General features: G+C 42.9%; 1 protein-coding gene across 1 annotated transcript; it reads right to left on the bottom strand.

Moving 5' to 3' along the window:
• Nucleotides 1–7157: 7157 nt before the first annotated feature.
• LOC101329648 (olfactory receptor 10V1-like) lies at nt 7158–8192 on the bottom strand. Its single transcript, XM_004320981.3, has one exon. The coding sequence runs from the start codon at nt 7887–7889 to the stop codon at nt 7158–7160; it is 732 nt and encodes a 243-aa protein (XP_004321029.3). The 5' UTR covers nt 7890–8192.
• Between the last annotated feature and the right edge of the window lie 7359 nt (nt 8193–15551).

Raw genomic sequence — 15551 nt, 5'->3', positions numbered from 1 at the left:
CTGCTGCTACATCTCAAGGGAAGAACGTGGGACTTTGGGATTTGCAGAGTCAGAATTCTGGGTTCTTTCTCAACTCTCACCCCTTCTCATCTCATTTCTGGAGAATTCCCTGCCTACTTTGGTTCAACCAAGCCCCAAGAGGCTATCTTAGCTTTTAAGTTGACCATACCCTGTAGGTCAATATTTGAACACAAACAGGAATTGTTTAGGGACATGATATTCTAAACTGATCTAATTGCTGCTAGACTTAGCTATATTTCAATTATTGCCTAAATTTTTACTCTCCAAGTTTGAGGTAGTTTAGAAAGACATACAGTTTGTTTGTTTTTTAAATTTATTTATTTTATTTATTCATTTTTGGCTGCATTGGGTCTTTGTTGCTGCACGCGGGCTTTCTCTAGTTGCGGTGAGCGGGGGCTACTCTTCGTGTGGTGTGTGATCTTCTCATTGCAGTGGCCTCTCTTGTCGCAGAGCGTGGGCTCTAGGCGTGCGGGCTTCAGTAGTTGTGGCATGCAAGCTCAGTAGTTGTGGTGCACGGGATTAGTTGCTCCGTGGCATGTGGGATCTTCCCGAACCAGGGCTCGAACCCGCGTCCCCTGCATTGATCGGCAGGTGGATTCTTAACCACTGCACCACCAAGGAAGTCCAAGACATACAGCTTTAATTTATTCAATTAGAGGTTAATTTTGTGTACCTAGACAAATTCTACAGATCCTTCAAAACTCAGCCAAGTGTCACCTGTTATGTGAAGCCTTATTCTGATACACACACCTTCCCCCACACTCCTCCAAAAACGAAGAATTACTCCCTGCTCCATGCTCCATGGTGGCTTTGTGCCCACCCCAATTATAGCATTTATCACTCTGCACTGTGTTTATACACTCATTTTTCAACCTCTACTAGGATAGGTCCTCAATGGGAGCGACTAGTTCAACTCAGTTCAATTGCATCTCATCGCTTAGTATGGAGCTAAGCACCTAATGGATGTCTAGTATTCATTGATTGCAGAATGTTATAGCACTGGGCATTCCTTTACTTATTCACCAATATCATCCAAGACCCTATCACACTCCCTATAAATTATGTGTTTTTTTTGTTTTTTTGTTTTTTTTTTTTGCGGTACGCGGGCCTCTCACCGCTGCGGCCCCTCCCGTTGCGGAGCACAGGCTCCGGACGCGCAGGCTCAGCGGCCATGGCCCATGGGCCCAGCCGCTCCGCGGCATGTGGGATCCTCCCGGACCGGGGCACGAACCCGTGTCCCCTGCATCGGCAGGTGGACTCTCAACCACTGCGCCACCAGGGAAGCCCCCGGCAGTCTACGTTTTAATTCTAGCCACACAAAAAATTTTTAACCTTTCTTCTTTAAGTTCTCCATTTTTGCCTCCCAGTTCCATTTCTCCCTCTCTCCATTTCTTTTGCCTTTCTTTCTCTTCTTTTTTTCCTAGTCCCCTGTGATTTTCTATTTGCTGAATTTAATGTGCCTATACCTTATAGGTGCTAAGTAATTATTCATTTTTAAAAGGCTGTAGGGAGAAAAATCTACTGACCCTGAAACCATGCCCCATAGGGTTAACAGAAATTGGTGACTCACAGAAATTCTTGAACTTGTCTTAAAGCTTGCTAAAATCCCCTCTGCCTGGTACCTGCCTTCACTGAGCAAGTTCACCTGAATTATTTTGCTGCAAATTGCATACCCTCCAAGCTTCACATGCCCTAAACAGTAAGATGTTTGCCCTAGGTACTTGGAGTCAGCTGTGTGTAGTTCTACTTCTAGCTGGCTGAGACTGGTTGGAACCACTGACCCTAAAACTGGGCCTGTGCAGGTGTCTAATGACCTTCTAACATCACAAGGCCAAAAACTCCACCCTCAGATCATGCTTAACACCACCATTTTGAACACACATCCCATGAAGAAGCATGTAACTCAGATATGCCTGCGCAGAACACCAATTACCTCACCTTTTCCCTACCTCAAATCACCTTTCCCCATGTCTAAGACCACCTTGGTTCTTTTTTTTTTTTTTTTTTTCTTGGCTGTGTTGGGTCTTCATTGCTGCACGCGGGCTTTCTCTAGTTGCGGCGAGCGAGGGCTACTCTTCGATGTGGTGAGTGGGCTTCTCATTGCCGTGGCTTCTCTTGTTGTGGAGCACGGGCTCTAGGTGCTTGGGCTTCAGTAGTTGTGGCACACAGGCTCAGTAGTTGTGGCTCGCGGGCTCTAGAGTGCAGGCTCAGTAGTTGTGGCACACGGGCTTAGTTGCTCCGCGGCATGTGGGATCTTCCCGGATCAGGGCTCGAACCCGTGTCCCCTGCATTGGCAGGCAGATTCCTAACTAATGCACTACCAGGGAAGTCTACCTTGGTTCTTTTTCCCATAAATATCTCAGGCCCCTGGCCTTCAGGGAGATGGAGCTGAGACTGGTTTTTCTGTCTCATCTCCCTTCTTGGCTGTCTTGTGACTAAACCTTTTCTTTGCTGCAAATCTTGGCGTCTCAGTGTTTTGACTTGCTGCATGCCAAGCAAACAACCTGGTTCGGTAACAATTCCTTAGTGACACTAGCTTTTAGTCATCTTCTGATCCTTCTTCTAGAATCAGACTCCACGGAGTTTAGAAGAGAAAATGACTGTACCCAGTGAGGCCACGAAGCTGTTTCTTGGACCAATGCATCATTTTCTCCCAGGATGCTCTCTCCATGTTCCCCACTGGTTCACTGAGTCTTTCCAGCTGTTACCGAACCAAAACTTGGGTCCGCTCGCCCAGTAAAGCCAATCTACTGATAACTCAGATATGCAGTAAAGCCAATCTACTGACACCAGGTTGTGGTGAAGGAAAGTGCAACGCTTATTGTAAGGTGCCATACAAGGAGTCCAGGACAGCTAATGCTCAAAAAGCCAAACTCCCCGACTGGTTTCAGCAAAGCCATTTTAAAGGCAAGGTGAGGGAGGGGAGTCCCAGGGTATGTGATCAGCTCGTGCACAGTTCTCTGATTGGTTGATGGTGAGGTAACAAGGCAGTGTCACAGGGGTTAAACATTATCAGTCCACGAAGACATGAGGCTACGTGCTCATGGTCATCAAGTAGTTAATTTCTTCCATTTGGTGGTGGTTTTAGCGTCTGTAAAAAACTCAGGAAATGTGCATCAGATACTATGATCTAGGTACTTCAGAAAGGAGCTAAAGCAGAGGATATGGGGGAGAGGTCTGCCCTGGGAAGGCCCCCTAGGGTCCTGCTCAGGTACACAGCTGACCCCAACATTCAAACTGGTTCTTCCAAATGCAATTGAAAACCACAGTGGACATAGTTGACAGGTATGTGCAGTGTCTCTGTGGGCTGAAGGGGGCCAGTGAACCTTGCTGTTTCTCAGTGAGGCCTTGACCTTTATCCTGACCCACATCTCACCTCTCCAGGAAGAGGAAGCAGAGACAGGCTCCAGCAAATGCTGTGTGGCCCCAAAGATCTTTTTTTTTTTCCTAAGAGGAAAGATCAATAGGTCTGAATGTCACTACAAAAAAAATCGTTTCTTCTATTTGTTCTTGAAGTTTTAGTTCCCAGGTCAAACTTACCTGGATAACAATCAAATCTTAAAATATATCTGAAAGGATTTGTGTTTGGTAATGCGAAGAGGGTGTGGGTCTAACTGGCTGCATCTTCAGTTTGCTCACCTGTTTTACTTCCTCACAGCCTGGTTTCTGTTACAACAGACTCATTTCATCAAGACCCTGCTTGAGTAAAACAGTGTTTGCGAAAGCACTTCCTGAAAGACATGCTTACCAATCAGGTTCTAATAGTTTTAGGTTTATTCCCTAAACTAAAATCAAGTTGGAACATCAGAGAGCTGTATTCTTCTGTTGACTGTGATCATTCCTTCCAGAACTGCGTTAAGTGACTTGAACATCAGTGTCACTCCAACAGTTTACATTGAGCATTAGCCCTAGAAAATTCATTTCAAATTTACTATATGTTATACTGGTTAAGGTCACAGGCTCTGGAATGAAACTGTGCCAGCACTTACTGCCTGTGTGATCTTGGGAAGATGACTTAACCTCTCAGAACTTCAGCTCTTTATGTGTAAAATGGGGATAATAATGGTACCTATCTCCTAAGACTTTGTGGGATTCAAGTAAGTTAATGTGTACCAAGCACCTAAAACAATATCTGGCTCATACTTCAGGGCTCAATAAATGATAGCTAGTGTTATTATTATAATTGTTGGTATGTTGTTAAATGTGCTGTATTCTCTTTTGAAAAGCAGTAAGAAAAGATTCTTTTACATCTGAGATTTAACCCCAAAAAAGTGTTCAATTTCTCCCTATGTCTAGAAATTATATGACCTTTGAAGCTCTCAAATTTAATTGTATTTTATTTTTTACTTTGGCTACTAGGGAGCTCAGATACCTGTAGGTGACCACTATTATAAACTGCAGAGAAGCACATGGTTTACATTTCTTTTTTGTTTGTTTGTTTGTTTTTGTTTTTATTTTTCGCTGTGTTGGGTCTTTGTTGCTGTGTGCAGGCTTTCTCTAGTTGTGGCGAGCAGGGGCTACTCTTTGTTGCAGTGCGTGGACTTTTCACTGTCGTGGCTTCTAGGCGCGCAGGCTTCAGTAGTTGTGGCGCATGGACTTAGCTGCTCCGCAGCATGCGGGATCCTCCCAGGCCAGGGCTTGAACCCGTGTCCCCTGCATTGGCAGGCGGACTCCCAACCACTGTACCATCAGGGAAGCCCATGGTTTACATTTCTGCATAGAAATCTTACTACTGTATTCTTCCTGAATTTTGCCTTCACCCTGATCTACTTGACTATGTGGGCGTTTTGTGTTTTGTTTTGTTTTTGTTTTTTTTAATTTTGGCTGTGCTGGGTGTTTGTAGCTGCATGTGGGCTTTCTCTAGTTGAGACAAGCAGGAGCTACTCTCCGTTGTGGTGCACGGGCTTCTCATTACGGTGGCTTCTCTTGTTGCAGAGCACGAGCTCTTGGCGCTCCGGCTTCAGTAGTTGCAGCATGTCGGCTCAGTTGTTGTGGCGCACTGGCTTAGTTGCTCCGCCACATGTGGGATCTTCCCGGACCAGGGATCAAACCCGTGTCCCCTGCATTGGCAGGCGGATTTTTAACCACTGGACCACGAGGGAAGTCCTGACAATGTGTTTTTAACTTTTGTATTCAATGTATTTCTAAGCCACTTCACATCTTTTGTATAAGGATATTGGGAATAGAATAAAGTAAAAATAATTAGAGAAATAACTTAATTTCAACAAATACCATTGTTATCAATAAAATATTTATTGACTCTCCACACTAGCACTATTCAAAGTTCTGCATGCTCCTGTACTTTTTTTTTTTTTTTTTTTGCAGTATGGAGGCCTCTCACTGTTGTGGCCTCTCCCGTTGCGGAGCACAGGTTCCGGACGCGCAGGCTCAGCGGCCATGGCTCACGGGCCCAGCCGCTCCGCGGCATGTGGGATCTTCCCAGACCGGGGCACGAACCCGTGTCCCCTGCATCGGCAGGCGGACTCTCAACCACTGCGCCACCAGGGAAGCCCACTCCTGTACTTCTTAATGTTGCTGCCTGGCCAAGGGTCCCAAGAATTCTTGTCATCAGGTTTTCATGCTGTTTTTCCCCTTTCTTGTGTGTAGCACAATCAGATATGGAATAGGGTGGCTTTTATCATCTATTGCATTTGCAACATCAAGAAAAGAATGGGGTTCTTTTCCTTTTCTCTTTAAGGATGGCATCTCGGAAGTATCTTTCCCTGCTCTCAGTCCTCCTTCTGGTCCACTCCACCAATTTCCACGACAGCTCTGCTCATTTGCTATTGTTGTTTTGGGATTCTCCTGCAAGGATCACAGGAGCCAGTCTCCTGCCATGAGAAGCAGATGATTCTACTGAGATAGGCTGGGACCTGGGACCCTTTACCAGAGTGCTCGCCCCTGGACAAACATCTCCTTGAGCAACAGAATACAAAGAAATTATAAGGGACTAAAAATAACTGCAAGCATGCACAGTTGGGGCAATTATGAACAATAGGATACAAAAAGGCCACAAACCAACTGCCACTTCTGAGGTGCTGGGAGCAAAATCAGGGTATTGCGCGTGCTCCATGGGCACGGCACTGCCAAGTGGGTGGGCAGACCCCCTAAGCTACACCTCCTGCCCAACCCACGGACCTGCCCCCACTTGTTACCGCATTTAAGGACCCAAGCAGCTCCTTTCTGGAGCAAACAAGGGCACCTGTTACTTATTTTCTTTCCCTCACGCTGCAGCACAAGCCCCAATAAAGACTTGCCTGAAATTCTCGTCTGGCCTCTTATCAATTTCTATTGATTAAAGAGTACAAGGGGGGCTTCCCTGGTGGTGCGGTGGTTGAGAATCTGCCTGCCAATACAGGGGACGTGGGTTCGAGCTCTGGTCTGGGAAGATCCCACATGCTGTGGAGCAACTAGTCCCGTGAGCCACAACTACTAAGCCTGTGCGTCTGGAGCCTGTGCTCCACAACAAGAGAGGCCACGATAGTGAGAGGCCCGCGCACCGCGATGAAGAGTGGCCCCCGCTTGCCACAACTAGAGAAAACCCTCGCACAGAAATGAAGACCCAACACAGCCAAAAAAAATAAAACAAAAATAAATAAATGGGGGGTTTTAAAAAAAAACAAAAAGAGTACAAGGGCCTGGGTCAGTAACACTACTGTTACAAAGAAGAACAAACCTGACTCCATATTGGATCTATTCCTTTAGCGCTAACCTTTGTGCCCTGTGGCCTGTGCTTAGTCATGCTGGCTCTGCACCTTCGTAAGAGAATGTTACCTATAGCCTGAAATGTGCATGATGGCCCATTCTCAAAACGTCTGCTTTATCAACTGCTGTCATCATCTTATCCTTCCATTCAATCATTCTCTCCTTCACTGACATTCCTGTGCTAGTCCTTATTCTAAGCACTATGGTGAGAGAGGAGGCTGGTTTTGTAGGCAATCTAAGGTTTCATGATTGGAATCTAATACAAAGTGGATGAATTAGTACTGATTAGCATTTCACAGGCAAGACAGCCATGGGACAGTCATCTCTCCACTCCCCCCTTTTTCCTTTTGAGCTTCCTGTCCTTCAGATCATGTCCCTACTTCTGATTTGAGGAATCTTTTTTCTAGGAAGGAATATTTCTGGCTCCCTGATCAAGTACGTTCTTGCCATAGTCTCCTCACTGCATTAGTCACTTCTTGATTCCTTATGCTATAGACCAAGGGGTTCAGCACTGGTGAGAAAAAGTTGTAGACAACAGACACTGCCTGGCCCTCTTCTGGGGAGTAGCTGGAGCTGGGACACAGGTAGATAAGGGTACAACACACATACTGCAGGAGAACCACCATGAGGGGGGAGGAACTAGTGGAGAAGGCCCGGCGCCTTCCCTGGGCTGAATCCATCCTCACGATGGTGTCCACAATGCAGCCATAGGAGAGGCAGATAAGGAGCAAGGGAATGGCCACAGCGGCCACACTGATGGCACAGAGAGCTGCCTCATGCCTGTGGGTGTCTGCACAGGCCAGGCGCATAACAGCAGGCGTGTCACAGAAGAAGTGATAGATTTCATTGTGGCCACAGACTGAAAGGTGGCAGATCAGAATGGTCAAAGGCAGCACCAACAGGAATCCCAGACCTAAAGAACCTAAAGTCATCTGCCCACAGAGCTGCCAACTCACGATGAGGTTGTAACGCAATGGATGACAGACTTCCACGTACCTGCCATAGGCCATGACAGCAAGAAAGACACAGTCAGATTCCCCGAGAAGGATGGAGAAGAACATCTGGGCTCCACAGCCAGGGAGAGAGATAAGCATCCTCCCCATGGAAAGGACGCCAGCCAGAGTCAAGGGAGCAATGTTGGTGGAGTGGCCAGTCTCCAGCATGGCCAGTGCAAAGAGGAAGAAGTACACTGGGGTATGGAGGGAGTGTTCTCACCAGACTGTGAGCCCAGTGGTGACATTTCCAATGAGGCTTCCTGGGTACAACAGCAAGAAGGCCATGAATATGAGGGCCACCACTGCCTGGTCTGTTGAGAAGGGGTGGAAGTGGAAATGGACCGCTCCCGTCTGGTCGTGCTCTTCCATTAGCCCTGGTACCAGGAAGGACATCATGGAAAAAGTGATCCTCCTGTGTCCTCGAGCTTGCTTGTGTTAGAAACACAGTTTGCAGTCATTGATTCCTTACCTTCATTGCTTCTTTTAGAGTTCAGTTAAGGTGATCTTGCCTCCTGCACTGCTTAATCTACTAGCTGTGTGACGTTGGAGAAGTTATGGACATCAGCGTTCTCCTTTTAAACATGGGAAGGGTGTGACACACACCTCGGAGAGGTGGTGTCTGAGAGTGCCATGCCCCATGCCAGCCATGCAATAGAACGGTTCTCAACAGGGTTTCCTTCCAATTGCATTTTTTCCTTGATCTCCGTTCTTTTTTTTTTTTTTAAAGCAAACCTTCCTGAACATTCTCATGCCTCTTCATTACTATGATTGTCCAATCACCCCCCAGGACACCGTAAAAGTACATATTTGTACAAAGAGCATATGATTCTCATATCAACCCTAAAAGGCTGGCAACACAGGTCTTTCCTTTACCTGTTTTACAAAGGTGGAAACCAGAAGCCCAGATAAGTTAAACAGCTCACACTGCTATCCTCCCCATTCCCAAACTCGCAATTTTGGTATCGTATTTTTTGTTTTTGTTTTTTTTCTTAAACTTTGAACAATCCAATTTTGTTCTGTTTTGTTTTACCAAATACTAACCCTACTCTTGTTTTACCTTCTTTCTCATATCTGCCTTCATTTGCATTATTACCGTGTCCACCCTAAATAAGGCTTTCATCCCCTCATGTCTAGCTCACTGCCCACCAACCCAACTTATCATACTTTTAGATTAACCTCTCTTAAACACTTCTAAAATCATATTACTCTACTCTGACCCTAAACTTAAAAAGCAAAGGAACCTCAAATTTATTAGTCAATTATACCTCGATAAAACTGAAGAAAAAATAATAAAGGAATCTCTTATTCTTGTGATATCACATACAATTATCACAAAATAATTTTATAAGTGAAACTAGCATAACTTACCTGGGGTATAACTTCAGGAAATCCCTCAATGACCAAAATCCACTGTCCCATCTCACCCACCACACCTTTGTTCTAAATCGCTCAGTCCTTCTGCACGACTCTTAAACTTTCTTTTAATTTCCTGCAAGGTAGACTTGCACATATGCAGACATACTTTCTTGTGTTTATGGATTACCTTTTCAATGATATTCAAACAGCCGAAGGTAGCAGCCTACAGTAGGGTCTTTGCATTGATCTTTTCAGGGGGATTCTCAGAGAGCCTGGGCCATGCCAAAAACACTTTCCTGCTAAAATAGAGGGGCAGGGCCAAAAACATATGCAAATTAGAACGTTCAACCACCATTGTTTTTTTGGTGTAACAAGTGAACCAAGTTTTACCGTTGTGTTTTCTTTTGGTTTAGTTGTTAACGATGATCCCCAGCGCTGGCAACGTTGTGGACAAATGAGCATTACCAAGCTCGCTGGTGGAGAGGTGAGAGGTTCAACACTTTAGGAAAATAATAATATTTTTAAATGCTCATGTTTTGTCAAAATATTGACAGTTTTCCAAGGTGAGTAATGCATACCTAAGTATTCATAGTACTATCCTCTTAATTTGTGTAGATTTGAAATTTGCCAAATAAAAAATTAGCATTTGAGTTTAGTTATCACACTTCGGGAGTCTAAAATTAGAAATTAATCTGAAATTAGAATGACAATGGCAACAACAAAAACCTTTATATACAAGGTAAAAATCATAGCATAATTTTAATAGGGAATAATGAAGACAACTTAATACGGAATGCTAGATTCAGTTGATGAAATACTATGCAATGGTTTAAAGTTATATTTCTAAAGACAATGTAATAACCTGAAGATATCTGTGATATAATACTAAACAGAAAATGAGATTTTAAAAATGAGATCACCTCACTGTAGAAAGAATGCACTCTGAGTAATGAGCCTGAAAAGTGTTTTTCCTGTTCTATATTTTCTAATATTCTTTAATAAACATCAATGCTCTTATCATTTTAATTAATTGCAAACTTATAACATGACAAAAGGAGAAACAAGCAGTGTCGTCCTCAAACTGTGGAGTACAATCTTTTGCAAATTTTTAAAGCAAAGTAAACAATTTATACAGAAATTAAGAAAAAAGTTTGTCTAACCACAGCTGGTCACTGTATTTTCAATAAGAAAAGTGTCATTCCATGAATGCACATTTCATCCTTCATTCAGGTAACTTATCATCAATCACCCCTGGAATGGAACTGAAGGAAGTTTATTTTTCTAGCCAGGCTGCTTTCCCGGAATGCCTACTGCAGAACAATCCCTGTGCATCAGCTGTTCTATGGAAACATCTGAACCAAAGCCATCATGGCCAGAAGCACCAAGCACTTCAAAGGAAAGTGCTGATTTGGAAGCTTGAAACTGGCTCTTTCACACTTGGTACATGGTCAACACATTCCTTTCGCTCTACCCTGTTCACTCTTGAGTTATTTGTGTGTATGCCTGTCTCCCTGGCTGCACAATACACTATTAGCATCTTTGACGGCAGCTTCTATATTTCGTTTGCCTTAACACACATACTCACACATAATTTGCATATAGTAAATGCAACTCAATTTTTTAAAATAATGAAGCCAACTTGACAAAGCCTAGTATCCTGAGTCACAGCAGGGAAAACTGTAAAACAAAATAAAACTAAAATGCCAGCTAACGGGTATTGAGTGCCCCTTAACGTCCACTGCATTGCAAATAATAACGACTGACACTTATTGGGTGTCAGGGACTATTCCAAGCACTTTATGCCAATTAACTCATTTGCACCTCAAAATAAACTTATGAGGTAGGAGCCATTATGGTCCTTATTTTACAGATGAGAAAAACCAAAGCACAGACTCCAACCCTGGCCAAATACTGCAGACTGTACACACTTAACCACTACTCCGTGTTGGCTTGCCATGAACATGTCCTCATAGTTGTCTCCTTTGCAGGTTTCAGCTTTGTATATATGGACTTGGGGAAGAATAATGATTTGCTATATTCTGTCTAGAGGAGACAGTACATCATCTCCTAGTTGGGAATCTTTAAAAAAAAATTAGACACTTAATATTCCTACTGCTGGGAATTAATTCTAAAGAAGTCAAAGGGATGAAAAGGGTATTCATATAAAGCTATTTCTAGTAGTATTGTTTCTGTATCTAAAAGAAAGAAGCAGATCACACAACATATAGGGAACAAAAATATCTAACTGTTCTACAGTCATTCAATAATATAGTGTATGAATTCAGTGCATTAAAAGGCCTCCACTAAGAAATGCAGAAGTAGGGGTGAAAACCTTAATGAGGAAAAAAAAAAAAAAAAAAACACCTTAATGAGGAGGTAAAAGACCCATACACTGAAAACTATAAAACGTTGATGAAAGAAATTAACTATGACACAAATAAATGAAATGATAACCCATGTTCATGAATTGGAAGAATTAATATTTTCAAGATGTCTGTGCTACTCAAACTTATCTACAGATGCATGCAATTCCTATCAAGAGTCCAATGGCATTTTTCACAGAAGTAGCAAAAATAATCCTAGAACTCAAATGGAAGGAACCAGAAAAGATCCCAGAGCAAAAGCCATCTTGAACAGTAAGAACAAAGCTGGAGATATCACACTTCCTGATTTTTTTTTTTTTTAAAGAAGATGGCGGGGGTAGGAGTTTAGTAATTTATTTATTTATTTTTGCTGTGTTGGGTCTTCGTTTCTGTGAGAGCGCTTTCTCTAGTTGTGGCAAGCGGGGGCCAGTCTTCACTGCGTGGCGCGGGCCTCTCACTATCGCGGCCTCTCTTGTTGCAGAGCACAGGCTCCAGACGCGCAGGCTCAGTAGTTGTGGCTCACGGGCCTAGTTGCTCCGCGGCATGTGGCATCCTCCCAGACCAGGGCTCGAACCCGTGTCCCCTGCATTAGCAGGCAGATTCTCAACCACTGCGCCACCAGGGAAGCCCCTACACGTCCTGATTTTTAATTAGAATACAAAGGTGTAGAAATTAAAATAGTATGGTACTGGCACAAAAACAGACACATTGACCGATGGAACATATATACATTAGTCAGCCTAATAAAGAATGAAATCCTGCCATTGGCGACAGCAAGCACGAAGCTGGAGGAGATTATGCCAAGTGAAATAAGCTAGACAGAAAAATAAGTGGTGATATCACTTATATGTGGAAGCTAAAAAAAAAGTTGAACTCATAGAAACAGAGAGTAGAAGTGTGGCTACCAAGGGTCAGGGAGTAGGGGGAATAGGGAGATGCTGGCCAAAGGGTATAAGCTTTCAATTATAAGATGAATAAATTCCAGAGACCTAATGTACAACGTGATGACTAAATTGAACAATAATGCATTGTATACTTGAAATTTTCCAAGCGAGTAGATATTGTGTTCTCAACACATACAAAGAAACAACGATATGAGATGAAAGTTATACTAGTTAGCTTGATCGTAGTAATCATTTCACAATGTATAACAAAATGTCACATTGTACACCTTAAATACGTACAAATTTTATTTGTCAATTATACCTCAACAAAGCTGAAAAATAAAATATTGAGCATAAGTCTGTGTATTGGAAGGAAGGTTGAATAATTGGTAGCTCTTAACATTCTCTGCACCGTGTGAATTTTACAGTGTTTTCTCCATAAACCCCACAATAATCCTTTTAAAGCTAATAACGTGCTATGTAACATAATGAATACTGCACATGCATTATCTCATTCAATCTCCACAACTTCTCTATGAGAGGTGAACATCACTCTCATTGCCACTTTACAGATAAGGTCACCAAGGCTTCGACCATGTGATTAATGTACCCAAGGGCACACATATACTCAGTGGCTGAGCCCAGGTTTGCGTCCGAGTCTGTCTGAATTAGAACTACTCTTTTAACCATTCTTATGTATTACCTCCAAACCCCAAGTTTTGAAAATTACTATCTGCCTAACTCTATCTTTTAAACAAACAAAAAACAAAGAGTAGTAGTAATAATAATGATACATGTATAGGGCTTCCCCGGTGGCGCAGTGGTTGAGAGTCCGCCTGCCGATGCAGGGGACACGGGTTCGTGCCCCGGTCTGGGAGGATCCCACATGCCGCGGAGCGTCTGGGCCTGTGAGCCATGGCCACTGAGGCTGCACGTCTGGAGCCTGTGCTCTGCAATGGGAGAGGCCACAACAGTGAGAGGCCCGTGTACCACAAAAAAAAAAAAAAAAGATACATGTATAGATGTATCCCAAGAAAATGTATGACATATGCTAGGGCTTTTTAAATATTAAAATTACCTTGAAAACTCCATTAATAACCTTGAAGGTCCTTTGAGATATGGATATCCAACATATGGTCACCCACTACATGACCTCTAAAATCCCTTCTAGTTCTATGATTTCATGAAAAACCTTTAAAAAAAAATTTTTTTTTAAATAAAAAAAGAAGCTCTAGATGGTCCCCATTTCTCCAAGGGACACTGAAAGAAAACCATCTCTTCAGGTGCTTTACATGAAATTGAATGAAGCATTAGTTTCATCAATGTCAAGTAAAATTTTTTTTTGGCTGCATTGGGTCTTCGTTGTTGTGGCGAGCAGGGGCTACTCTTTGTTGTGGTGCACAGGCTTCTCATTGCAACGGCTTCTCTTGTTGCAGAGCACGGGCTCTAGGGCACGCGGGCTTCAGTAGTTGTGGCTCACGGGATTAGTTGCTCCGCAGCATATGGGATCTTCCCCAAGCAGGGATCAAACCTGTGTCCCTGCATTGGCAGGCAGATTTTTAACCACTGCACCACCAAGAAAGTCCCAAATGTCAAGTAAATTGAGAGACCACCGTCAGGATTTGAATGGTTCAATACAGAACACCCAAGGAGATGGTGGGTGAAAAGTTCCGGCTTTGATATGTTAAATGTGAGATACTTACTAGGATCCAAATAGTGATGTCAGCTAGACAGTGGATATACTAGTCTGGAGTTCAGGGACAAAGTTAGGCTGCAAATAACATATCTGAGAGTTATCAGCCTGTTTTTGTATTTAAAGACAAACAACTGAACTGGATTACCTACCAAAAAAATGTAAATAGAAAAGAGGGCCTGGGGCCAAGATCCAGCCTGAGTGGGAGTTAGGGCAAGTATAGAAGCCAGCAAAGTAGACTAAGAAGGAATATCAGAGATATGAAAGTAAAGTCAAGAGGAATCAATTTCCCAGAAGCAAAGAGAAAAGGGGATATTGCAGAATATGGAAAAGAACAAAAAAACAATGAATAATGCCGCATGTGGAAATTTTCTTTTTTGAATGTTATTTCAAGGTAAATCAAGTGAAAATAGTAATTTTTCTTTTCCTCAACTGACCTCATCACTGAGTTCATCAACAAGTGACTCAAAAATAATCCTTAGGGAAGCTGTACCAAATGGAATAACGGAATATAGGAACACTGAATTTAATCTTGTTGTTTTATGCTTCCCAAGCAGACCTTCCTGAGTCATCTCAGGGGACCAAGAGTGTCACTTTAGCCAGCTTAGTTATTATGAATGTCATTATTTGATGATTATTTCAAATCCAAATATCAAGGAAACTTCAAAGGTAAGTTCCAGGCTACAGAGACATAAGTATAGCCGGATGTTACCTTATACAAAGAAGCAGCAGGATAGACCATACTCTCGGTCCCAGAATTGATCAGATAAGGAATCAGATCTAGTTTGAGAAGAGCTTTAACACAGTGCCCTGAATCAGTAAGATATGTGAATCTAGAAGTGGTAAGCATGCCAGCCCGCAGATCTTCTGAGGACAGACCACTGGGGTCCTCAGCGTTTAGCAAGGGACCCATGTAAGTCTGCAATGGCTTGCGGTCCACATGAGTACATTAAAAGGTAAGAATCTCCTTCCAGACTCCAGATTTTAGAAGATTAGGAAAATCCCTAGCATGTAACCAGGACAAGGCTTGCTGTGGGCATTGGCCAAGGAACAGAAGCTAAGTATGGAGTGGAGCTTTTCCCAGAAAGAGGCAAAGTTCAGTTTTGACTCAGAACCAGTGTCCTATACTAGACAGTTTAAGGAGAATTCAAGAATGCATACTGTGAAATCCATGTTCTTCAAAATGATTGATGGCAAGGAGGCTCTGTCCAAAATAGTCAAGGGATCATGCTCTAGATCAGATTGAGTCCGAAACTAACTGGCCTTGAAATATAATGTCAGTACTTTCAAGGTTTCTCCAGTTTAAAAATATATCTGTCATCCCAAATGTCAATAGAAGCTGAAGAATTAGAGAATATCTACTTCTGTTATAAAAGGAATGGCTAGAAGGTTTCTTCTCATTAAGAATCCCCCATATGCTCCGGTACATACAAAATTAAATTTGATTTTCTCCTGTTAAAAAAAAAATCCCCTGTATGCATTAAAAAATAATTCTAATTACATGCAACTTTTCAAAAACCATTTTTGGAAAAGA

The sequence above is a fragment of the Tursiops truncatus genome, chromosome 8 (assembly GCF_011762595.2).
Source record: "Tursiops truncatus isolate mTurTru1 chromosome 8, mTurTru1.mat.Y, whole genome shotgun sequence".
NCBI lineage: Eukaryota > Metazoa > Chordata > Mammalia > Artiodactyla > Delphinidae > Tursiops > Tursiops truncatus.
This window is presented reverse-complemented; position numbering and strand designations above follow the sequence as displayed.